This window comes from Ranitomeya imitator, chromosome 1 (assembly GCF_032444005.1).
Source record: "Ranitomeya imitator isolate aRanImi1 chromosome 1, aRanImi1.pri, whole genome shotgun sequence".
NCBI classification, from domain to species: Eukaryota; Metazoa; Chordata; class Amphibia; order Anura; family Dendrobatidae; genus Ranitomeya; species Ranitomeya imitator.
The window spans coordinates 260,262,871-260,288,858 of NC_091282.1; the positions used below are offsets into that span (position 1 = coordinate 260,262,871).

Consider the following 25,988-nt stretch of genomic DNA (forward strand, 5'->3'; position numbering starts at 1 on the left):
ATGTAAACTGGGACATGGAGCAACATCCAGATAAGAATCTTGGTGGTTTTCCCCATGCTGCAAAGCTTCTGGTGCCCTCCTGATTTTTTTTAGGTAAGTTATTGGTCTGTACTTGGAAAGAGAGGTCCTTGAAAAGAGGACCAGTGAGAGAAAGACATAAGATGGACCTCAGTTCCAGTAGGTTGATCTATGGTGGACTTCCTTCAGATAGCCATAAGTAAAGAAACTCTCCACGCTGGTCTCCCATTCAAGGTAGAACCAAGCTCACTCTTGCTGAGCTTTCAAATATGGGAGGGATCATGTCAGTGAGGCTGCTGGCTATGACTGTTGAATGCTCCTTGAGACTTGTGTTGACCATCACCTGCCATTGAAGGATAAAGGATATCCTGCCAGAAGAAGAAAGCAGACCAACAACCACTAAGAGGTCTGTACATGGAGCAGGAAGTAGGATGCAATGATTAAGGAGCCTACTGATGTGTTTCAGATGGAGCATGAAGAACAATATCTCCAGTTAGACACTGCAACTCAAGAGGGGAGAGATTCTGGTGGGGAAAACCCCACCCAGAGGTCAAAAGTCATGTCCAAAAATTTCATGAGCTGGGACGACGTCAGTCTTTATTTCTGTTGGTTGATTATTCAACAAAAAAAAGTAATTAAGGAGATTTGTAGACAACACAAATTTTCATCCCTGGACTGATCCTTCACCAAAAGATCATCCAGATAAGTGGTTTGCCAATTCTCTGGCATGGAAGAGCGCTGTTAGGGAAGCAACCACCTTGGTGAAGACCTGGGTGCTGTTGTAAGCTGGAAGGATAATGTGACAAATTAGAAATAGAACCAGCAGAGAATCGAGGAAAACACTGGTTGAACTCATGCATGTTGTTGTATGCCTATTGGAGAGGAATTCTCCTTGTTCCAGTGATCTACTAACAGATCAGAGGGTGTTCATGCAACATCATCATACACGTGCCAAGTGGCTGAGCCTGTTGAAGTCAAGGATGGTCTTCTAAGCCACCCTTCTTGGGAACTGTGAACAGTTTGGAATGATATCCCTAAAAAATGTTACTCCTTTGGAAAGAACATGATGACTTTTTGTAGTTAGCTTGAAAAAAAATATAAGCGCGCAAGGAAGAACCCTTCAGAGGAGCTGAAGGAAAAATCTGTTCCTGAGCTAAAACTATACCACCTTCCTGGTCTCGTGAGCCATCCAAATCTCTCTGAGGGAGTGAAGCAAGTAATAAAGACTTCCCTAACCCCTTCCCAACATATGATGTACAGTTACATCATATGCAGGCTCCTTTACTTTGATGTGGGATCGCAAACCAAAAACGCACATTTCATGGTGGATCATCTGCCTTTAACAGCCCATAATCCCCGTCGGTTTTGGAAGGCAGATAATTTTAGATTTTAGTTCTCAGTGGCGTGCTTGATGATGTCATGAGAGCGCTTCATCAAAGTGCCTCAACTTTTCAGTGGAAGGGACTCTGAGTTAGAGGTGTCCCTCAGGGATTTTGACCAGGCGGTGAAAGAAGGCGTCATCCAGTGTGGTTCTGTCCCAGCAGAGGGCAAGGGAGGATGAAGAGGAGTTGTGAGATACCATCCTATGTCTCATGTGAGAGGTTCTGTGGGGAGGTGCAATAGATACCTCAAGTGTTACTACAGAGGGTGCTGATCGAGCAAGACCATACACACAGATAAGCTTGGCTGGCAAGTGCTCCAGGGAAACAAACATCTATATGGAGAGGCCTAAGTAAAAGAGCTCACACCTTTGGGGAGACTCGGGTCCTGAGGGGCATGTGCACGGTTCTAGGTGGGTGGGAGGTTCAGGCACATGGGCAGAGAGAGCACGCTAACATCAAGGCAATTTCTTTTCAGTTACGCTAACAAAGTAAGGAACAAGCAAAATGAGGGCTGCTTAGGTGGGGGTGTTTTCAGGTAAATGACTTCGGAACTTGAAAAAACAATATACATAGGTCCAGAAGAGTGCCTACCAGTACCCTAGGTTACTGGATCCAGAAAACCACAATTACACAAGGAGCAGAGAGGGGGCTGGATCTTTGGTTCAAATGGAACTTGCAACTTGTTGAAAGGAAGGTGGCCAGGACAGGTGAAGATAAGCCCCTTTGAGCATGCAGGCACAGCATGGGACAAAAGCCTGAAAAACCAAACCCTTGTCAGATTGCCCCTTAGCCTGGGTGCTGGGACTGCGGGAGGTTCTAGGCCGTGTGGAATGAAAGTTGGAACCTAGCTGCATGAAGAGTTGGGGTCTTAATTACTAAGGTATCCCAGCCTCAAGGCACCCCCCAGCAGTGGCAGCCCGGAAGTTGGAAAAAAATCCCCTCCGTTCAGAGGAGGGTGTGGGGAGGCACAGTGGGACCACCAAAATTCATTGGACAATAGGTGCACAAAAGGCGCCAAAAGAAGGAAAATAGCCGCAGAACGCAGTAAAAGAAGAAATAAAGTCAGGTAAAGGTGGTGAAGACAGTGAAGATATTCCAGGGGAAAAAGAGGAGGGAATCCCCAGGGAAGAGATGACCCAGCGTAGGAGGGGGGTTAAAGAGAAAGGAGACCCCTAGGTGAGAAGTCCTAACTAAAACCGGGAAGTGGTGAGAGTAATCATGAGGGGATTATACTCGCCTATCCGTCGTCTTCGGACACCCAGTCACCCCCTTCGGTACTCTCACACTGTTGTGGGGACACCAGCATTCCACTGCGGAAGCTGCAATGGTGGACGGGTGACAGGCGACAAGTGAGAGGTCCTTTTACTGTGGAATGCACGGTTGGGCCTTTCCTGAATAATAACCTAAAAGTGGAAGACACCATACCATCTAGGAGAAAACCAAAAAAGGGAAAGGGAAAAAAAAAAAAAAAACATGCACAAGATCTAAACAGAGTTGATTCGTGTGTAAAGAGAGGGGACATCACATCAGGCAAGCAGGGCGTATATATCCACGGTCCTGTGTCCCCAATAGTATTACTTGGACACAGAACATCTAGTCATGAATAAACATGCAGCTACCTAATTATCACATAGTCCTCCAATCGCATACCTAGCATAACCATAAGATCACCAAGGTTTTGTGCCGGGCCCTGTCCTGCCCATATCTTCTGCATCTGCAGCACTCGAGCTTTCTTGCCTTTTAATACTACATTCTCTTCATCATTAAGTGCAGGTCTAAAAATAAATAAATAAAATCATATAACATTCCTTTAAGCGTATTATTGAATCATCCAGTAGAGAATCCTTCACTCATATGCCATTACATCAACCCTGTAGGTAGGCTTTGCTGACTTACAAGCAGAATCTTGCTAATGTTTATAACAGAAATCACAGTTCAAACTAGGGCCCTCATTCCTCTTGGTATCTCTTGTGAACTGTGATTTCTCTTATCCTGTAATGTCTATTGTCTGTACAAGTCCCCTCTATCATTTGTAAAGCGCTGCGGAATATGTTGGCGCTATATAAATAAAATTATTATTATTATAAAGATTAAAAGATTACAGCACCTCACTTATCACACACGATATACAAGATATTCTGTTATCTTCCATGTGTAAAGAGCAGAGGACCTTTATAGCTGTAAAAACATTCTTAGAGCAAAGGGCATTACATAATCTGTCTGGGCAAGGTAAGTCACTGCGCACACACAGTAATAGACAGAAATGGAGACAGAAAAAACATGGTGTCTAGTTTGCTAATAATATACAAACTCTACTGAAAAATTAAATAACTGAAGCCATTAGTATATTGAAATAATAATCTAGAAGCTATATATACGGATACAATTTAAAGGGGTTGTACAAAGTTAGGAAGGTATTCCAAACTAGAAATGATAGCTTTCCACGGGCTCATCTCAAGAACCAAAGTAAATGGAGTGTTAGTTTATCATGCACACTGCTCCATTCATTCACATTGATTCTCGCGATCATGGAGTTATCCCCTAATTCTGTGGCTATGGGATAACTTGCAGACTTGGTACGTTTTAAGAGTGAAAACGATGCATCACCTACCTGTCCAGCTCTTCAAACAGCTCTCTGACAGTCATGGCGGCCACAATAGTGATAACGTATGGTAAACAATCATACTGCTTTCCAAGAGAAAGCATTTTAGCATATCGCGGTGCAACCGGAAAAGATGCCATTGTCCTTCCTAGAGGTGAAATTGGGCAACTGAGTTTAGCTTTCTGCATGGCTATTAGTCTGTAGAAAAATGAATATTTTCTGTTAAAACTTATTACAAAAAAAAATGTAATCTTTTGATGGCCATAAACATTAAAGAGGGTTTTCCACGATTAGAACCTCACAGGAAAAGTCATTTGTTTCACTAATTGGTGATCCCTCACCAACCAGCAGTAGAGGGGTCCTGCAAACCCTGTTTGAATGGCGCAGTGGTCTTGCATGTGCACTGCAACACTATTCATTGTCTATGGGAACAATGAAGAATAAAGAGCAACTATTGTCCACACACTGTCTGATATTACAGCTCAATCAGATTTAACTAAATAGGACTGCTCTGCCATACCAAGGAGTGATGGTGTTTGTGGAGAAAAGGCAGACTTCAGTTCCTAATGACAATGACAACCTCCTTGGATATTTATTAGTGTGTATATGATTAATATACCCGTATATACTCGAGTATAAGCCGACCCGAGTATAAGCCGACCCCCCTAATTTTGCCACAAAAAACTGGGAAAACTTATTGACTCGAGTATAAGCCTAGGGTGGAAAATGCAGCAGCTACCGGTTAATGTCAAAAAAGTAAAATTAATAGAGACATCAGTAGGTTAAGTGTTTTTGAATATCCATATTGAATCAGGAGCCCCATATAATGCTCCATACAGTTAAATATTGCCCCATAGATGCTCCATATAAAGCTGTGCCCCATATACAATGCTCTGCACCGTTTATTTTTGCCCCATAGCTGTGCCATATAGTGCTCTGCACCGTTCATTTTTGTCCCATAGCTGTGCCATATAGTGCTCTGCACCGTTCATTATTGCCCCACAGCTGTGCCATATAGTGCTCTGCACCGTTCATTATTGCCCCATAGCTGTGCCATATAGTGCTCTGCACCGTTCATTTTTGTCCCATAGCTGTGCCATATAGTGCTCTGCACCGTTCATTATTGCCCCATAGCTGTGCCATATAGTGCTCTGCACCGTTCATTTTTGTCCCATAGCTGTGCCATATAGTGCTCTGCACCGTTCATTATTGCCCCATAGCTGTGCCCCATTGATGTACCATAGAAAACTGTGCCATTGCTGCTGCTGCAATAAAAAAAAAAAAAAAGACATACTCACCTCTCTTGCTTGCAGCTCCCCAGCGTCCAGTCCCGGCGTCTCTCCGCACTGACTGTTCAGGCAGAGGGCGCTGCGCACACTATATGCGTCATCGCGCCCTCTGACCTGCACAGTCAGCGCGGAGAGACGCTGGGAAGATGGAGCGACGTCCGGCGTGTGGAACGGGGATAGGTAAATATGACATACTTACCTGCTCCCGGCGTCCCGCTCCTTCTCCCGCACAGCTGGTCTTCGGGTGCCGCAGCTTCTTCCTCTATCAGCGGTCACCGTTACCGCTGATTAGAGAAATGAATATGTGGCTCCACCCCTATGGGAGTGGAGTCCATATTCATTTTTCTAATGAGCGGTCCCACGTGACCGCTAAAGAGGGGAAGAGCTGCAGCACCCGAAGACCGTGGGACGGCAGGGGGAGCGCCAGGATCGCCGGGACTAGGTAAGTATGCCTCAGCGCCCTCTCCCCCTCACCAGCCGACCCCACTGCTACCGTGACTCGAGTATAAGCCGAAAGGGGCACTTTCAGCCCAAAAATTTGGGCTGAAAATCTCGGCTTATACTCGAGTATATGCGGTAAGTTGAATCGAGCAACAATGTAAGGCAGTCAAGTCCATATAGTCCCCACACACTAATTACTGAACCTATAAGCGCAGAAATACCATTGCATTGAGTATCAGTTATATGGTCCCACCTGCCAGTTTTCGGGGGGTCCTCTAATGCGCCAAGCGCAATTAATAACTCCTCTGCTGCTATCAAAGCATCAGCTGAAGGTGGTGTGGGAAAAGGAAAGTTTACTACCTATAAAACAAAATCAATAGGTAAATTATAAAATGTACAACATCTAAACTTATCAGAGGACAATAGCTAGCCGTTCATCACATAGAACTAGACTGTGCATTATTGTGTTCTCAATCAGAAGTGGAGAAGATGCTACAAGACAACCCTAACGGTAATATCCTGAGACACGCCTGCTTAAATATACGTTTTCAAGACGAAAATACATTTTTTGCAATTGAGTTTCATTAAAAAATGTGATACTTTGGCTTTTAAAGAATTTGCTTCCCTGCATATTCAACTTTGATGTGGTCTGTGGTCATAAATCAGCTGAGGAGCAAAAAACAGAGATAAAAAAGTTAGAAACTTTCCCATGGGACAGCTCACTGAGAAAAGGAGATTTTTGTGTACCCACTGTAAAATCTCTTTCTCTTAGCCTCTAATTGGGGGACACAGGACCATGGGTGTTATGCTGCTGTCCAATAGGAGGCGACACTATACATAATCTGAAAAAGATTAACCGTGGCTCCTCCTCTGCAGTATACACCCCTGGACGGCGTCAGCCTTCTCCAGTTTTGTGCAAAAGCAGTAGGAGGAACGTAACATGAATAACATAACGATGCCTTTAAGAAGGCAACTATGTACGAGCTCAAGCAAACAATATGAGAACTCAACAGTAACAACGGCCCGGAAGGGCAACAGGGTGGGAGCCGTGTCCCCCAATTAGAGGCTAAGAGAAAGATTTTACGGTGAATACACAAAAATCTCCTTTACTCTGTCGCCTCATTGGGGGACACAGGACCATGGGACGTCCCAAAGCAGTCCCTGGGTGGGAAGCAATGGACGAATATTGTGCAGACAGTCCCCTATACTTGGGGCACCGCCGCCTGCAGAACACATCTACCCAGGCTCGCGTCCGCTGAGGACTGGGTATGAAACCTGTAATGTTTAATAAACGTGTGTAGGCTAGTCAAAGTGGCCCCTTACACACTTGTGCAGAAGCCTGGTGCCGAATGGCCCAGGAGGCCCCTACCGCCCGTGTCGAGTGTGCCGTAATACCGGCTGGAAAAGGACAATTCTTAAGGCGGTAGGCGTCTTGTATGGTGGATTTGATCCACCTGGCAAGGGTAGCTTTGGAAGCTGGCCGACCCTTGAGGCTGGCTTCCAGAAGAAGGAAAAGAGAATCAGACCTCCGGAAGGATGCAGTTCTAGACACATATATACGCAATGCCCTGACAAGGTCAAGCGTATGCAGAGTCTTCTCCACTCTATGAACCGGACAAAGAGATGGCAGTGAAATTTCCTCATTGAGGTGGAAGTTGGACACAACCTTCGGAAGGAAGGATGGAACCGTACGGAGAACTACCTTGTCCTGGTGAAAAAACCAGGAAGGGCCGTCTGCAGGAGAGTGCTGTCAGTTCAGACACCCTGCGCAGCGAGGTGACTGCCACCAGGAAAACCACCTTCTGGGAGAGAAGGTGGAGCGGGACCTCCTTAGGGGGTTCGAAGGGTGGTGCTTGCAATGCTATCAGGACCAGGTTGAGGTCCCACGTTTCTAGTGGTCATCTGTAGGGGGGAAACAATCGGGAGACCCCCTGAAGAAAAGTCCTTACTTGCGGCTTGGTAGCAATGCGCCTTTGAAAAAACACTGAGAGGGCTGACAACTGGCTCTTAAGCGAGCCCAGGGACAGCCTGGTCTCCAGACCCGATTGGAGAAAACCAAGTACTTTGGGAAGGGAATAAGGGGGTGGGGTCTGACCACGAGATTCGCACCAGGTAAAGAAAGCTTTCCAGGTACGGTAATAAATCTTGGCAGAGGCTGGCTTCCGTGCCCTGATCATGGTCCTAATGACGTCCAGCGAGAGCCCTGCCTGGGTTAGGACCCAGGTCTCAAGGGCCACACCGTCAAATTGAGAGCCCCTGAGTTCTGGTGGTAGAACGGGCCTTGTGATAGAAGATCCGGGCGGTCGGGGAGACGCCAGGGGGCGTCTGCTGTAAGTTGTACGATGTCGGCTTACCATGTACGTCTGGGCCAGTCCGGTGCGATTAGGATGGTGGGAACTCCCTCTTGCTTGATCTTCCTCACCACCCTGGATATCAGGGGTAGAGGTGGAAAAATGTACAGAAGCTGGAACTGGGTCCAGTCCTGAACCAGAGCGTCTGCTCCAAGCGACCACGGATCATGTGTTCTGGCCATGAAGTTGGAGACCTTGGCATTGAAGTGGGATGCCATTATGTCCACATCCGGGGTCCCCCAGCGATGGCAGATCTGGCGAAAAATTTTGGGATGGAGAGACCACTCTCCCGAGTATATTGCTTGTCGGCTGAGGAAGTCCGCTTCCCAGTTGTCCACACCTGGAATGTGGACCGCCGAGAGAACAGACCCTGTGCCCTCCCCCCAGTGGAGGATATGTGATAGTTCTCGCATCGCCTGGGTACTGCAGGTCCCCCATTGGTGATTCACATATGCCACAGCCGTGGCATTGTCTGACTGTATTCTGATGCGAGAGACTGCCAGTAAGTGATGGAAGGCCCTCAATGCCAGGAGGATGGCACGAATTTCCAGGATGTTGATGGGCATGGTCGCTTCCACTGGGGACCACTTGCCCTGTGGTGTAGGTGCACTGCACCCCAACCCGTCAGGCTCGCATCGGTGGTCAGAACCTTCCACTGACCTGTGAGAAAGGATTTCCCCTTTGCTAGCGAGGTTGGCTTGAGCCACCAGTGCAGGGACCTCTTGGATGACGACGTTAGCCGGAATTCCCTGTCGAGAAAGGGTTCTTGTCTCAGGACTTGAGGATGGCTAGTTGGAGAGGCCTGAGACGAAACTGGCCAAATGGGATGGCTTCTATTGCTGCCCCCATCCTGTCGAGGACTCTCATGGCAAACCGGAGAGATCGAGGGGGTTTGCGGAGGAGGGTGGGAAAGGAGCACTAGACTCCTGGAGGTGTTGAATAGCATTCCCAGGAAGGTCAGAGACTGACTCGGGGTTGGGGATGACTTTTGTAGGTTGACTAACCAGCCCATGCGACTCAGTGTCGATTGTGATTGAGACGCTGAGCTCGCAGTCCTTGAGAGTGGGAGCCTTGATGAGTAGATCGTTAAAGTATGGAACGACTACTACGCCTCTGGAGTGCAGGATGTCCAAGATGGCTGCCATGACTTTGGTAAACACTCTGGGAGCCGTGGCGAATCCGAACGGGAGAGCCATGAACTGGTAGTGGTCCTGGTCGATGGTGAACCTGAGAAATCTCTGATGTGCAGGTGCAATTGGTATATGCAGGTATGCATCTTGTATGTCTATGGAGGCGAGATATTCTCCCTTCTCCATGGACGCAATGATGGACCGAAGGGACTCCATGCGGAAGTGACGGACCCGTACAGATTTGTTGAGTTGTTTTAGGTCCAGTATGGGCCGCACGCTGCCTCCTTTCTTGGGGACTACGAATGGATTTGAGTAGAACCCTCGGAAGCGCTCGGCCGTGGGGACCGGTACTATGACTCCTGCTTGAAAAAGCGAGGAGACCGCTTGTCAGAAGGCACGAGCCTTGGCTGGTGGTTTTGGGGGGACAGAGAGGAAGAATCCGTCCAGTGGGTTGGAGGTGAACTCTATCTTGTATCCGGAAGACACTAGTTCCCTGACTCACCTGTCTTCTGTAATAGGCAGCCAGACTTGATGAAAGAGCAAAAGTCGGCCACCTACGGGTGTGGTGTCTTCCGGAGTCCAAGAGTCATGATGAGGAGAAAGTCTGAGATTTTCCTCCTCTGGGCTTAGACTGGCCTGCTTTTGACTGCCAGGTCTTGTCTGACCTTTGCGTCAATCGTGAGTTGTCCCTGAGTGGGGAACGCTTACAATTTTGTGCTGGACGCGAGACGGACCAGCCGAAGAATTCAGAAAGGATCGGAATTAAGTTTGGTTACGCTTCTTCTAAGTGCGTTTAGCTTTCAGTTGGAGAAGAGAGGTACTCTTACCCCCGGTGGCGTTGGATATCATCGTGTCCAACTGTTCACCGAAAAGTCGCCCACTGAGGTAGGGGAGGTGCGTGAGGGACTTCTTTGAGGCTGCGTCCGCTTTCCATTCCCACAGCCAGAGGATACGTCGAATTGTGATGGCGTTTGATGCTATCCCCGCTACGCCCCTTGCTGAATCCAGAGCTGCATGAAGCATGTAATCTGCTATGACTGCTATTTGAACCGCTTGGTCCGACAGCTCAGGACCGGATGCTTGGAGGCAAGCTTGTAAATTTTTGGCAAGCCAAAACTGAAGCGAACGCGGGAGCCAGGGATGCCCCTGCGGCCTCGAAAATTGAACGAGCCATGCGTTCTACCTGCCGCTCTGCTGCGTCCCTGAGGGTTGAGCCATCTGGCAGTAAAAAGGAGAGTCTGTGCTGCTAGTCTAGAGACAGGGAGATCCACTTTGGGTGGGTCTGTCCATTCCTTGGTATCCTTCTGTGGAAAGGGGTACCTTGCCTCCAGATATTTGCGATTAGCAAATTTTTTCTCAGGCTGTGAGAGCTGCTTTTTACAGATCGCCTTAAAAACTCAGGGTAGTTAGAGAAACCTTAGGCGGCTTCAGAGGTCCTTCAGAGGAAATCGCGTGTTCTGGGGCCTCTGGTGGCGGATCAGAAATGTCCAGCACCCGATGGATGTCCTCAACTAGCGCAGTATTGCTAGGGGGGATTGGGATCAGGGACCCCTCCGTTTCCCTGTCTGAGTCGGAGTCACGGATGCCTTCTGAATCCTGTGTATCACTGAGGCGTCCCCTGCTGGTGAGCTGGGGCGGAGGCCTTCTCTGGTCGGGGATTGCGGAGATCTGCATTGTCTGACCCTGGGAGGGGACGGTCTAGATGACCTGGAACTACGGTGTCTCTCCCTAGAAGGGGATGACTGCGTGCTATGGGATGACGCAGATGGACTTGACCTATGGATCCGCTTGCGTCTTGACCTAGACGTGGATGTGCCAGGGTCGTCCTGTCCCTGAGTCAAGCTCTCCCTTTGCTGGGTAACGGTCATAGCTGAGGCATGGCTCTGCAGAGCCTGAAGCAATGTGGAGGTTAGGTTATCTATAGACTGCGTCATAGGTTGCGACATCTGAGTGACCCATTCCGGCGTTGCATTAGACATGGAAGCATTGGCAGGGGCTTCTTCTGGCTCTGACACAGTAGTCTAGATACTGTCCCGGCAGTGCGGGTACGTGCTGCCACTGGGGAGAGCAGTCCCGCAGGCTGTGCAGAATGCACAATAGCAGTCCTGCCTGGTTCTCTTGGACCTTGAGCCCAGCATAGTGCACAGAGTGCAGAAGGGCTGGCTATGCAGAGGACCTTACAGGAGTAGCTATGCAGAGGAACCAATAGGGGAGCCTTATAAGGAATATGTATTCACATTCGAGTAAAACAACCCAGCTGTGATCTTACCCCACCAGTTTGCCCCTAGGTCCAGCGCCGAAGAACCACAGTCCTGTGCCCCCCGGAGACTGGCTGGCCTGTTCCTGGTCTTGCTGACCGGGAGATGCAGGGTTAATCCTTGCCGCAGTAGAAATGGCCGCCGAGGAGAAGAGGCAGGCGGAGAAGGGGGCGGAGAGCTGAGGAAAAAGGCGGCAAAGCTGTGTAAAAACGCACCCTTTCTGTCTCGATCCGCCCCCTCTATGACACTGTAGAGTGTCATATATGTCATCCGGGGGGCGGAGAGGATGCGGCGGCTTCAGCTAGGCCGAAGCTGCGGCCTAAATTAGATGCCTGATGCCCAGAAAGGCTCCAGGCCGGCGCGGAAGTCCGGGAGGGGGTCGGATCTGAACCGGACCCCCTCCCCCGGATTTAAAGGCAGGATAGCAGTGGGGCTATAAGCGGAAGGGGGGGCCCTGTAAGGGGTCCCCCTGAGGCAGTATAGAGCTGGTGCTGCCGCAGATACAGGGGCGCAGGGAGCCCTGTGTCTCTATTGTGCCATGCCTGCCTGCACTCCCCCCGGCCCCGACAGGAGCCCGCAGCTGGGCTGGGGTCCCTGGATGCATGCGCAGTGTGCTGGCCCATTGCTGGGAGCTGCTGAGTGCTGCCTGTACAGGCCCTACCTGAGGCGTCTCAACCTAATGCCCCCAGAGGGGGATTAGGGAGGGTGCTGCTATGACCTTCAGGGGGCTTCATCCTCGCCTCGACCTCAACCCAGAAACCAAAGGGAATTGGGGAAGGAGGGGGGGGGTCTCGACTTCGAACCAGCAACCGAGGGACTGGGGAAGGAGTGACATGGGGAAAAAGCCATCTCGACTTCAAGCGGGCACACCGTAATAGGGGGCCGAGGAAGGAGCCATGCCGGGAGTCTCACAGGAGACCCAGTTTTCTTCATCTGTAATCCGTCGGAAAAAAACGGAGTAAATAAAATCTTAGGTGTGCCTCCTATGCGACACTAAGCAAAAACTGGAGAAGGCTGATGCCGTCCAAGGGTGTATACTGCAGAGGAGGAGCCACGGTTAATCTTTTTCAGATTATGCATAGTGTCGCCTCCTAGTGGACAGCAGCATAACACCCATGGTCCTGTGCCCCCCAATGAGGTGACAGAGTAATTCTCAGTTAACCCATTCTGCAGTCAGCAATAGAGAGTAAACACAAAGGCCAAATGGTGCAAAAATTGCATTGAAACCCAACTGCAAAATTTATTTTTGGCTAAAATACGTTTGTAAGAAAAAAAACAAAAAAACTATTGCCCTCAAAAGGTGGTCGACTCCTTAAAATGTCTATTTCAGAGCATTATTTAGCATCTGAACATAATAATACATCAGTAGGATTTTTCGCTCACCTTTTCAATGTTCAAATCTTTCATTTGAAGAACTAAATCTTCTACAGGACGTCTGGTTATTTCAGGTTGTGAAAACTGTTCAAAATCACTGAAGATGGCTGAAGAGTACAACCTAAATGCATGAGGAATGGGATATTGTGGTTATACTAATCCCAAAATATCTCAAGAAACAGAAGTACAGTCCAAAATGACATGACTGAAAATACTGGGATTGTTTAACGGATAGAAGCTGAAATAGGAGGATTGATTATATTCACAGACATGAAGACGTCGGTGGCTGAGAACGTCACCTGTAGCAGTGGCCGGGCTCCGTACGTCCTGCTCTTCCTGCTCTCTGATCAGCTGAAGCTTGTGACGTCCAATCCACACGGAAGGAGGAAACACCAGTGACTTTATCATAGTATCTTTTCTTAACTTTTCCACAGTCAACAACATATTTTATCCCAGGAATAGTAAGAGATGTTTCGGCTACATTGGTTGCCACAACGCATAATCTAGTACCACTCGGAGGAGGGCGAAAGACCTGCATAAAAACCACGAGTCAAAGTATAAGACATCAACCAAAGACAGTATGACTTGTATATTAAAATAATTTCACTTTAACAAATCGATTACCTTGGCCTGCTTTCCAGGAGCCAGCAGGGAATACAATGGTAACACATAAAGAGGGAGGGAGGAATCAGATTCTTGAGCTAGGGAAAATAAAATAGAACAATTATACAATTATTGCCAAAATTAGAAAGTTTAATTAAAAAAAAAAACCCTGATAAAGCACCCATGTATCTAAAACCTGGGCCATTTTCCATAGAAGCCATAATGAATACACTGACACTCATTATGCATAATACAATCAGAAATAAGAGCAATCGATACCTTCATCTGATCCTGCATCTCCTAAATCCAGGTCAAAGTCTGACCCCTCTCCCTCTTCATCTCCACCAGCCTCTCGGTCTTCATCCCCTTCATCCATGGGCAAAGCGGAATAATTGTCCAAGCTGATTTTAGGCAGGTTCTAAATAAAAGTACAAAATAGAAAGGCTTATAGGCCGATGTACAGACATTACAAGAAATGTGCTTGTAATCACAGAGAATAAATATAGGGTTGCCAGGCTAATTCCGATGACCCAATCTTGGGGTTTGTCATCACTATAACATCGGTGGAGCCCTGACACCCCACTGGTCAGCTGCTGAGAACTGCAGCTCAGCTTGTGTTCAGGAGCTCTGCAGCGCTCCGCAGCCCTGGGGATGTTCTGGCCAGCTCCGCTCATGGTAACAGCAGCTGATTGGTGGGGGTGCCAGGTGTCGGACCCCACAGTCTAATATTAACAACCAATCTTGTGGATAGGTCATTATTACTAGCCTAGACACACCCTTTAAGTTTGTTTTGCTTCCAATATAAAAAAAAAGTTCCACCTTCTTTCTTTTTGACTTCTTAAATTCTTTCAGAGCTTCAGCATCCCGGGCATCATCGTCATTTTCAGCTACAAATGAAAAATAAAGTTTGACCCACCACTTTGTAAAATTACTAAAAACACATTTTAAAATATTTAAAATACAGGTTATTAATTTTGTTAATTAATTCAGTCAATCTATGCGTGAATGAAAATTATCTGATAAGCAATGAGTAAAGACTAGGTAGCATTAAGAAATTCTAGGAACTTGTTCACATGCCACTTTATGCAGGAGTAACATTGCCATCAGGGCAACAAAAGTAATTTCATAAAAAAGTACTTCTATGGAGGCTGAAATAGACAGGGGAAGTACATACGACAATTCTGGCTACAAAAAATGGTAATTCAGAGGTTAAATGGGTGGTCCCAGAAGAGCCGTTATTGGCATATCAATAGAATCAGGCATAAATGTCTGACCGATGCAGATCCCACCTGAACAAGGGTCCACGATCTGGAGACAGATGCTGATCACTGCTTTAGGACCTGCACTTATCAAGCATTGATGGCTTATCTAATTGACTTGAATTACTTACCAGGCTGCTTGCTGCAGTTTTGATAAAATCAAGCACTTGTCTTCTGCAGATCTACCAGTTCTCTGAATGATGAGATCTGCACATACTCACCCACACCCCTGACAGCTTTCTGTGTACACTGTGCATAGGCAGAAAGCAGACAATTAGTGGTGTGGGTGGGGTTATACAGAGCTCATGAATATGGAGGACTGCATAGAAGTTTTAGGGAGCTTTCTGCTGATAAAACATTGATTTTACCAAATCTACAACAAATAGCCCAGTAAGTGATACATCGCTAGAATCAGGGTCTCTTGCCACAATTGGAAAGCATGTTATAGAGTGAATCTGGTGACACATTAACTTTAATGTCTCTCGTCAGAAGACCCCTTTAAATCAAGCTATGTCTTCTGCAAAGTGGGGCAGTGTGCCATTAACGTTCAGACATGTTTAACCCCTTAAGCCCCGTGGGTGGTTTGCACGTTAATGACCGGGCCAATTTTTACAATTCTGACCACTGTCCCTTTATGAGGTTATAACTCTGGAACGCTTTAACGGATCTTGGCGATTCTGACACTGCTTTCTCGTGACATATTGTACTTCATGGTAGTGGTAAAATTTATTCGATATAACTTGCGTTTATTTGTGAAAAAAAAACGAAATTTGGCGAAAATTTCGCAATTTTCTAACTTTAAATTTTTATGCCCTTAAATCACAGAGATATGTCACGCAAAATACTTAATAAGTAACATTTACCACATGTCTACTTTACATCAGCACAATTTTGGAACCAAAATTTTTTTTTGTTAGGGAGTAATAAGGGTTAAAAGTTGACCAGCAATTTCTCATTTTTACAACACCATTTTTTTTTTAAGGGACCACATCTCATTTGAAGTCATTTTGAGGGGTCTATATGATAGAAAATACCCAAGTGTGACACCATTCTAAAAACTGCACCCCTCAAGGTGCTCAAAACCACATTCAAGAAGTTTATTAACCCTTCAGGGGTTTTACAGGAATTTTTGGAATGTTTAAATAAAAATGAATATTTAACTTTTTTTCACACAAAATTTATTTCAGCTCCAATTTGTTTTATTTTACCAAGGGTAACAGGATAAAATGGATGCCAAAAGTTGTTGTACAATCTGTCCTGAGTACGCTGATACCCCATATGTGGGGGTAAACCACTGTTTGGGCGCATGGCAGAGCTCAGAAGGAAAGGAGCGCCATTTGACGTTTCAATGCAAAATTGACAGGAATTGAGATGGGACGCCATGTTGCATTTGGAGAGCCCCTCATGTGCCTAAACATTGAAACCCCCCACAAGTGGCACCATTTTGGAAAGTAGACACCCTAAGGAACTTATCTAGATGTGTGGTGACCACTTTGACCCACCAAGTGCTTCACAGAAGTTTATAATGCAGAGCCGTAAAAATAAAAAATAATTTTTTCACAAAAATGATCTTTTCGCTCCCAATTTTTTATTTTCCCAACGGTAAGAGAAGAAATTAGACCACAAAAGTTGTTGTGCAATTTGTCCTGAGTGCGACGATACCCCATATGTGGGAGTAAACCACTGTTTGGGCGCATAGCAGAGCTCGGAAGGGAAGGAGCGCCATTTGACTTTTCAATGCAAAATTGACTGGAATTAAGATGGGACGCCATGTTGGTTTGGAGAGCCCCTGATGTGCCTAAACATTGAAACCCCCCACAAGTGACATCATTTTGGAAACTAGACCCCCTAAGGAACTTATCTAGATGTGTTTTGAGAGCTTTGAACCCACAAGTGTTTCACTACAGTTTATAACGCAGAGCCGTGAAAATAAAAATTCTTTTTTTTTTTTTCCACAAAAATGATTTTTTAGCCCCCAGCTTTGCATTTTTACAAGGGTAACAGAATAAATTGGACCCCAAAAGTTGTTGTCCAATTTGTCCTGAGTACGCTGATACCCCATATGTGGGGGGGAACCACTGTTTGGGCGCATGGCAGAGCTCGGAAGGGAAGGAGCGCCATTTGGAATGCAGACTTAGATGGATTGGTCTGCAGGCGTCACGTTGCATTTGCAGAGCCCCTGATGTACCCAAACAGTACAAACCCCCGACAAGTGACCTCATATAGGAAACTAGACCTCCTAAGGAACTTATCTAGATGTGTTGTGAAAACTTTGAACCCCCAAGTGTTTCACTACAGTTTACAACGCAGAGCCGTGAAAATAAAAAATCCTTTTTTTTCCCACAAAAATGATTTTTAGCCCCTCAAATTTTTATTTTCCCAAGGATAACAAGAGAACTTGGACCCAAAAAGTTGTTGTCCAATTTGTCTTGAGTACGCTGATACCCCATATGTTGGGGTAAACCCCTGTTTGGGGCGCACGGGAGAGCTCGGAAGTGAAGGAGCACTGTTTTACTTTTTCAATGCAGAATTGGCTGGAATTGAGATCGGACGCAATGTCGCGTTTGGAGAGCCCCTGATGTGCCTGAACAGTGGAAACTCCCCAATTCTACCCGAAACCCTAATCCAAACGCACCCGTAACCCTAATCCCAACGGTCACCCTAACCACACACCTAACCCTGACACACCCCTAATTCTAATCCCAACCGTAAATGTAATCCAAACCCTAACCCTAGCCCTAACCCTAATGGGAAAATGGAAATAAATACATTTTTTTAACCCCTTCAAGACCCAGCCTATTTTGACCTTAAAGACCTTGCCGTTTTTTGCAATTCTGACCAGTGTCCCTTTATGAGGTAATAACTCAGGAACGCTTCAACGGATCCTAGCGGTTCTGAGATTGTTTTTTCGTGACATATTGGGCTTCATGTTAGTGGTAAATTTAGGTCAATAAATTCTGCATTTATTTGTGATAAACACGGAAATTTGGCGAAAATTTTGAAAATTTCGCAATTTTCACATTTTGAATTTTTATTCTGTTAAACCAGAGAGATATGTGACACAAAATAGTTAATAAATAACATTTCCCACATGTTTACTTTACATCAGCACAATTTTGGAAACAAAATTTTTTTTTGTTAGGAAGTTATAAGGGTTAAAATTCGACCAGCGATTTGTCATTTTTACAACGAAATTTACAAAACCATTTTTTTTAGGGACCACCTCACATTTGAAGTCAGTTTGAGGGGTCTATATGGCTGAAAATACCCAAAAGTGACACCATTCTAAAAACTGCACCCCTCAAGGTACTCAAAACCACATTCAAGAAGTTTATTAACCCTTCAGGTGCTTCACAGCAGCAGAAGCAACATGGAAGGAAAAAATGAACATTTAACTTTTTAGTCACAAAAATTATCTTTTAGCAACAATTTTTTTATTTTCCCAATGGTAAAAGGAGAAACTGAACCACGAACGTTGTTGTCCAATTTGTCCTGAGTACGCTGATACCTCATATGTGGGGGTAAACCACTGTTTTGGCGCACGGCAGGGCTTGGAAGGGAAGGAGCGCCATTTGACTTTTTGAATCAAAAATTGGCTCCACTCTTTAGCGGACACCATGTCACGTTTGGAGAGCCCCCGTGTGCCTAAAAATTGGAGCTCCCCCACAAGTGACCCCATTTTGGAAACTAGACGCCCCAAGGAACTTATCTAGATGCATAGTGAGCACTTTGAACCTCCAGGTGCTTCACAAATTGATCCGTAAAAATGAAAAAGTACTTTTTTTTCACAAAAAAATTATTTTAGCCTCAATTTTTTCATTTTCACATGGGCAACAGGATAAAATGGATCCTAAAATGTGTTGGGCAATTTCTCCTGAGTACACCAATACCTCATATGTGGGGGTAAACCACTGTTTGGGCACATGGTAAGGCTCGGAAGGGAAGGAGCGCCATTTGACTTTTTGAATGAAAAATTATTTCCATCGTTAGCGGACACCATGTCGCGTTTGGATAGCTCCTGTGTGCCTAAACATTGGCGCTCCCCCACAAGTGACCCCATTTTGGAAACTAGACCCCCCAAGGAACTAATTTAGATGCCTAGTGAGCACTTTAAACCCTCAGGTGCTTCACAAATTGATCTGTAAAAATGAAAAAGTAATTTTTTTTCACAAAAAAATTCTTTTCGCCTCAATTTTCTCATTTTCACATGGGCAGTAGGATAAAATGGATCATAAAATTTGTTGGGCAATTTCTCCCGAGTACGCCGATACCTCATATGTGGGGGTAAACCACTGTTTGGGCACTCGGCAGGGCTCGGAAGAGAAGGCGTGCCATTTGACTTTTTGAATGGAAAATTAGCTCCAATTGTTAGCGGACACCATGTCGCGTTTGGAGAGCCCCTGTGTGCCTAAACATTGGAGCTCCCCCACAAGTGACCCCATTTTGGAAACTAGACCCCCCAAGGAACTTATCTAGATGCATATTGAGCACTTTAAACCCCCAGGTGCTTCACAGAAGTTTATAACGCAGAGCCATGAAAATAAAAAATAATTTTTCTTTCCTCAAAAATGATTTTTTAGCCTGGAATTTCCTATTTTGCCAAGGATAATAGGAGAAATTGGACCCCAAATATTGTTGTCCAGTTTGTCCTGAGTACGCTGATACCCCATATGTGGGGGTAAACCACTGTTTGGGCGCACGGCAGGGCTCGGAAGGGATGGCACGCCATTTGGCTTTTTAAATGGAAAATTAGCTCCAATCATTAGCGGACACCATGTCACGTTTGGAGAGCCCCTGTGTGCCTAAACATTGGAGATCCCCCAGAAATGACACCATTTTAGAAACTAGACCCCCAAAGGAACTAATCTAGATGTGTGGTGAGGACTTTGAACCCCCAAGTGCTTCACAGAAGTTTATAACGCAGAGCCATGAAAATAAAAAAAAAAATTATTTTCTCAAAAATGATCTTTTAGCCTGCAATTTTTTATTTTCCCAAGGGTAACAGGAGAAATTGACCCCAAAAGTTGTTGTCCAGTTTCTCCTGAGTACGCTGATACCCCATATGTGGGGGTAAATCACTGTTTGGGCACATGCCGGGGCTCGGAAGTGAAGTAGTGACGTTTTGAAATGCAGACTTTGATGGAATGCTCTGTGGGCGTCACGTTGCGTTTGCAGAGCCCCTGATGTGGCTTAACAGTAGAAACCCCCCACAAGTGACCCCATTTTGGAAACTAGACCCCCAAAGGAACTTATCTAGATGTGTGGTGAGCACTTTGAACCCCCAAGTGCTTCATAGAAGTTTATAATGCAGAGCCGTGAAAATAATAAATACGTTTTCTTTCCTCAAAAATAATTATTTAGCCCAGAATTTTTTAATTTTCCCAAGGGTAACAGGAGAAATTTGACCCCAATATTTGTTGTCCAGTTTCTCCTGAGTACGGTGATACCCCATATGTGGGGGTAAACTACTGTTTGGGCACATGCCGGGGCTTGGAATTGAAGTAGTGACGTTTTGAAATGCAGACTTTGATGGAATGCTCTGCGGGCGTCACGTTGCGTTTGCAGAGCCCCTGATGTGCCTAAACAGTAGAAACCCCCCACAAGTGACCCCATTTTGGAAACTAGACCCTGAAAGGAACTTATCTAGATGTGTGGTGAGCACTTTGAACCCCCAAGTGCTTCATAGAAGTTTATAATGCAGAGCCGTGAAAATAATAAATACGTTTTCTTTCCTCAAAAATAATTATTTAGCCCAGAATTTTTTATTTTCCCAAGGGTTACAGGAGAAATTGGACCCCAAAAGTTGTTGTCCAGTTTCTCCTGAGTACGCTGATACCCCATATGTGGGGGTAAACCACTGTTTGGGCACACGTCGGGGCTCAGAAGGGAAGTAGTGACTTTTGAAATGCAGACTTTGATGGAATGGTCTGCGGGTGTCACGTTGCGTTTGCAGAGCCCCTGGTGTGCCTAAACAGTAGAAACCCCCCACAAGTGACCCCATTTTAGAAACTAGACCCCCCAAGGAACTTATCTAGATATGTGGTGAGCACTTTGAACCCCCAAGTGCTTCACAGACGTTTACAACGCAGAGCCGTGAAAATAAAAAATCATTTTTCTTTCCTCAAAAATTATGTTTTAGCAAGCATTTTTTTAGATTCACAAGGGTAACAGGAGAAATTGGACCCCAGTAATTGTTGCGCAGTTTGTCCTGAGTATGCTGGTACCCCATATGTGGGGGTAAACCACTGTTTGGGCACACGTCAGGGCTCGGAAGTGAGGGAGCACCATTTGACTTTTTGAATACGAGATTGGCTGGAATCAATGGTGGCGCCATGTTGCGTTTGGAGACCCCTGATGTGCCTAAACAGTGGTAACCCCTCAATTCTACCTCCAACACTAACCCCAACACACCCCTAACCCTAATCCCAACTGTAGCCATAATCCTAATCACAACCCTAACCCCAACACACCCCTAACCACAACACTAACCCCAACACACCCCTAACCCTAACCACAACCCTAATTCCAACCCTAACCCTAAGGCTATGTGCCCACGTTGCGGATTCGTGTGAGATATTTCCGCACCATTTTTGAAAAATCTGCGGGTAAAAGGCACTGTGTTTTACCTGCGGATTTTCCGCGGATTTCCAGTGTTTTTTGTGCGGATTTCACCTGCGGATTCCTATTGAGGAACACGTGTAAAACGCTGCGGAATCCGCACAAAGAATTGACATGCTGCGGAAAATACAACGCAGCGTTCCCGCGTGGTATTTTCCGCACCATGGGCACAGCGGATTTGGTTTTTCATATGTTTACATGGTACTGTAAACCTGATGGAACACTGCTGCGAATCCGCAGCGGCCAATCCGCAGCCAAATCAGCACCGTGTGCACATAGCCTAATTCTAAAGGTATGTGCACACGCTGCGGAAAACGCTGCGGATCCGCAGCAGTTTCCCATGAGTGTACAGTTCAATGTAAACCTATGGGAAACAAAAATCGCTGTGCCCATGCTGCGGAAAAACTGCACGGAAACGCAGCGGTTTACATTCCGCAGCATGTCACTTCTTTGTGCGGATTCCGCAGCGGTTTTACAACTGCTCCAATAGAAAATCGCAATTGTAAAACCGCAGTGAAATGCGCAGAAAAAAACGCGGTAAATCCACGATAAATCCGCAGCGGTTTAGCACTACGGATTTATCAAATCCGCAGCGGAAAAATCCGCAGAGGACCAGAATACGTGTGCACATTCCTAACCCTAACCCTAGCCCTAACCCTAACCCTACCCCTAACCCTACCCCTAACCCTACCCCTAACCCTACCCCTAGCCCTACCCCTAGCCCTACCCCTAACCCTAACCCTAACCCTAACCCTATTCTAACAGTGGAAAAAAAAAAAAATTCTTTATTTTTTTATTGTCCCTACCTATGGGGGTGACAAAGGGGGGGGGGGGGTAATTTATTATTTTTTTTATTTTGATCACTGAGATAGATTATATCTCAGTGATCAAAATGCACTTTGGAACGAATCTGCCGGCCGGCAGATTCGGCGGGCGCACTGCGCATGCGCCCGCCATTTTGGAAGATGGCGGCGCCCGGGAGAAGACGGACGGGACCACGGCTGGATCGGTAAGTATGATAGGGTGGGGGGGGACCACGGGGGGGGGGATCGGAGCACGGGGGGAGGAATCGGAGCGCGGGAGGGGTGGAACGGAGCGCGGGGGGCGTGGAACGGAGCACGGGGGGACTGGAATGGAGCACGGGGGGGTGGAACGGAGCACGGGGGGGGGGGTGGATCGGAGTGCAGGGGGGGTGATTGGAGCACGGGGGGGTGATTGGAGCACGGGGGGAGCGGGCACGAGCACGGGGGGGAGCGGAGCACTGGACGGAGGGGAGCCGGAGCAGTGTACCGGCCAGATCGGGGGGGTGGGGGGGCGATCGGAGGGGTGGGGTGGGGGCACACTAGTATTTCCAGCCATGGCCGATGATATTTCAGCATCGGCCATGGCTGGATTGTAATATTTCACCCGTTATAATGGGTGAAATATTACAAATCGCTCTGATTGGCAGTTTCACTTTCAACAGCCAATCAGAGCGATCGTAGCCACGAGGGGGTGAAGCCACCCCCCCTGGGCTAAACTACCACTCCCCCTGTCCCTGCAGATCGGGTGAAATGGGAGTTAACCCTTTCACCCGATCTGCAGGGACGCGATCTTTCCATGACGCCGCATAGGCGTCATGGGTCGGAATGGCACCGACTTTCATGACGCCTACGTGGCGTCATGGGTCGGGAAGGGGTTAAATTATTATTATTTTCCCCTAAGGCTATGTTTACATTGCGTTCGGGCAATACGTTTAGCGCTAGCGGATTGCGCTAACGCAATGTCTTTTTAGGTGTCGCGTTTAGTGGTCGCGTTAACATCCCCGCTCTGGAAGATCGGGGATCGGACCTCGGGCGCGCCGCGGACGCTGCAAGCAGCGTCCGAGGCGCGCCACAAAAGAACGGCACCTTGCTAGCGTGAGCCGAAAATGGCACGCTGTAGCGATGCGCTACACTCGAAAATCACATTGCTGTCAATGGGTGCGCTAACGGACCCGTTGCACGGCGATAATTGCAACATTTTCGCCGTGCAACGCTGTCCGTTAGCGTTAACCCATTAACGCAATGTGAACCTAGCCTAACTAAGGGGGTAATGAAGGGGGGTTTGATTTACTTTTATAGAGTTTTTTATATCGGATTTTTATGATTGGCAGCCGTCACACACTAAAAGACGCTTTTTATAGCAAAAAAGCTTTTGCATCTCCACATTTTGAGACCTATAATTTTTCCATATTTTGGTCCACAGAGTCATGTGAGGTCTTGTTTTTTGCGGGACGAGTTGACGTTTTTATTGGTAACATTTTTGGAGACGTGACAGTTTTTGATCGCTTTTTATTCCGATTTTTTGTGAGGCAGAATGACCAAAAACCAGCTATTCATGAATTTCTTTTGGGGGAGGCGTTTATACCGTTCTACGTTTGGTAAAATTGATAAAGCAGTTTTATTCTTCGGGTCAGTACGATTACAGCGATATCTCATTTATATCATATTTTTATGTTTTGGCGCTTTTATACGATAAAAGCTATTTTATAGAAAAAATAATTATTTTGGCATTGCTTTATTCTGAGGACTATAATTTTTTTATTTTTTGGGTTATTATGCTATATGGCGGCTCGTTTTTTCGGGACAATAAGACGTTTTCAGCGGTACCATGGTTATTTATATCCGTCTTTTTGATCGCGTGTCATTTCACTTTTTGTTCGGCGGTATGATAATAAAGCGTTGTTTTTTGGCTCTTTTTTTTTTCTTACGGTGTTCACTGAAGGGGTTAACTAGTGGGACAGTTTTATAGGTTGGGTCGTTACGGACGCTGCGATACTAAATATGTGTACTTTTATTGTTTTGTTTTTTTTAGATAAAGAAATGCATTTAAGGGAATATTTTTTTTTTTCTTCTTTATTTAGGAATTTTTTATTTTTATTTTTTTTACGTGTGGAAATTTTTTTTTTTTACTCTTTCACTTTGTCCCAGGGGGGGACATCACAGATCACTGATCTGACAGTGTGCACAGCACTCTGTCACATCGGTGATCTGATCTAACAAACAGCTGGGCAGGATTAGAGCTGCAGCTGCAGCCTGCTCCTGACCCGGAAGTGCTCCCTGCAGGACCCGGATGCAGCCCCGCGGCAATTTTGGATCCGGGGACTGCAGGGAGAAGACGCTCGGTACACGGTGAGTACATCACCGTGTACCGATCGTCTCAGGGAAGCCCACAGGGAGCCCCCTCCCTGCGCGATGCTTCCCTGCACCGCCGGCACACCACGATCATCTTTGATCGCGGTGTGTCGGGGTTTAATGTGCCGGGAGCGTTCCGTGACCGCTCTTGGCACATAGTGCCGGATGTCAGCTGCGATAGGCAGCTGACACCCGGCCGCGATCGGCCGCGCTCCCCCCGTGAGCGCGGCCGATCGCTATGATGTACTATCCCATCGGTGGGAATTAAGGCCCACCCCACCTCGACGGGATAGTACGTCATATGGGATTAAGGGGTTAAACAGAATAACCCAAACTACTTTATCAAAAGCTCTACAACTTTCTATGTACTTTATGACCGATAAATCAGAGCTTCTACACCATAAAACTGCCGTAAAACGCTTTAAGATATGGCAAACTTGGAGCTCCGCAATCATTTTGCGTCTTTTGGAGTTTTCAGGCCTGTTTAAAGAAGCTTCCCCATAAAAGAAGGAGCCTGGACAGGGGAGGGTGTGGCTACATCTACCGATCAAATTCAGCAAACGTGCAGGAGTTGCAGACACCAGAAATGTTACTCCAGTCCCTGACCAGAGTACCATTTCTTGTGAGGCGTGCACCCCTGAGAAGATGCACTGAACTCCTTAAGTGTGGCCTGCCTCTTAGGCCCATAACGCTTTGAACGCAGCGTATGTTCGCTATTGAGAGCAGGTAAATCCACATGTCTTCACTGAACCATGCCAATTTACCGCATTCAATACATTCCTATTGGTGTAATTTCTGTTGCAGAGACTACTGTCTCCACAAGATAAACATGCTGCGGTCTGGAAAGACGCATCACATATCTGTCTCTGCGGGTGATCTGCAAGCATCTGTGCAGGCATAGTGGACATGGGGTTTCTTGAAATCCCATCCACTATGCTGTGACAGCTGGCCGCTACAATTTGACGCTACATAAATATGCAGCTACATAAATATGCAGCATAAAAACCGCAGCAATTCCTGATCGTGGGCTCGTACCCTTAAAGGGGTTGTCCACTACTTTCGATTAACCCCCCAATGTATCCCCCCGGGGCCCCTAATGAATTTTGTAAATCCCTTCGGTTGCCGTTTTAGCCTCTGAGCAGCGCTATGCCGGCAGCTGAGTCCGGGTCACGTGACCCCCAGGCTGCAGACGCCGCTAATTTCTGCCGACGTCACGTCAATTTCCAGACTCTGGAAATTGACGTGACGTCATCAGCAGGCGTGACCCAGCCTCCAAAGACAGCGGTCACTCATCAAGAGTGACTGGGCTGTGGGCGGTGCTGGGGTCTGCGTGCGGGGCTGTGCTGGGATCTGCGGGCGGGGAGGTCTGCTGGCTGTGCTGGGATGTGTGGCCGATGCTGGGATCTGCATGCGGTGCAGGTGGGTGTCTGCACGGTGGGTCTGCGGCTGGTGCCGGGACCTGCGTGCGGTGCGGGGGTCTGCAGCCGGGGGAGGGGGTCTGCGCAGTG

At 46.8% G+C, this 25,988-nt stretch overlaps 1 protein-coding gene across 1 annotated transcript in view; it reads right to left on the minus strand.

Annotated features, from left to right (window-relative positions):
• The window catches only part of DHX37 (DEAH-box helicase 37), a 101,453-nt gene that overhangs the window by 18,210 nt on the left and 57,255 nt on the right, over window positions 1-25,988 (minus strand). Inside the window, exons 13-20 of the mRNA XM_069756032.1 lie at window positions 14,268-14,335; window positions 13,728-13,866; window positions 13,470-13,546; window positions 13,145-13,377; window positions 12,855-12,966; window positions 5,986-6,092; window positions 4,012-4,200; window positions 3,051-3,175 (exon numbers count right to left, since the gene is read on the minus strand). Coding sequence (XP_069612133.1) covers window positions 3,051-3,175; window positions 4,012-4,200; window positions 5,986-6,092; window positions 12,855-12,966; window positions 13,145-13,377; window positions 13,470-13,546; window positions 13,728-13,866; window positions 14,268-14,335 — 1,050 coding nt within the window. The remainder of the gene's footprint in view (window positions 1-3,050; window positions 3,176-4,011; window positions 4,201-5,985; window positions 6,093-12,854; window positions 12,967-13,144; window positions 13,378-13,469; window positions 13,547-13,727; window positions 13,867-14,267; window positions 14,336-25,988) is intronic.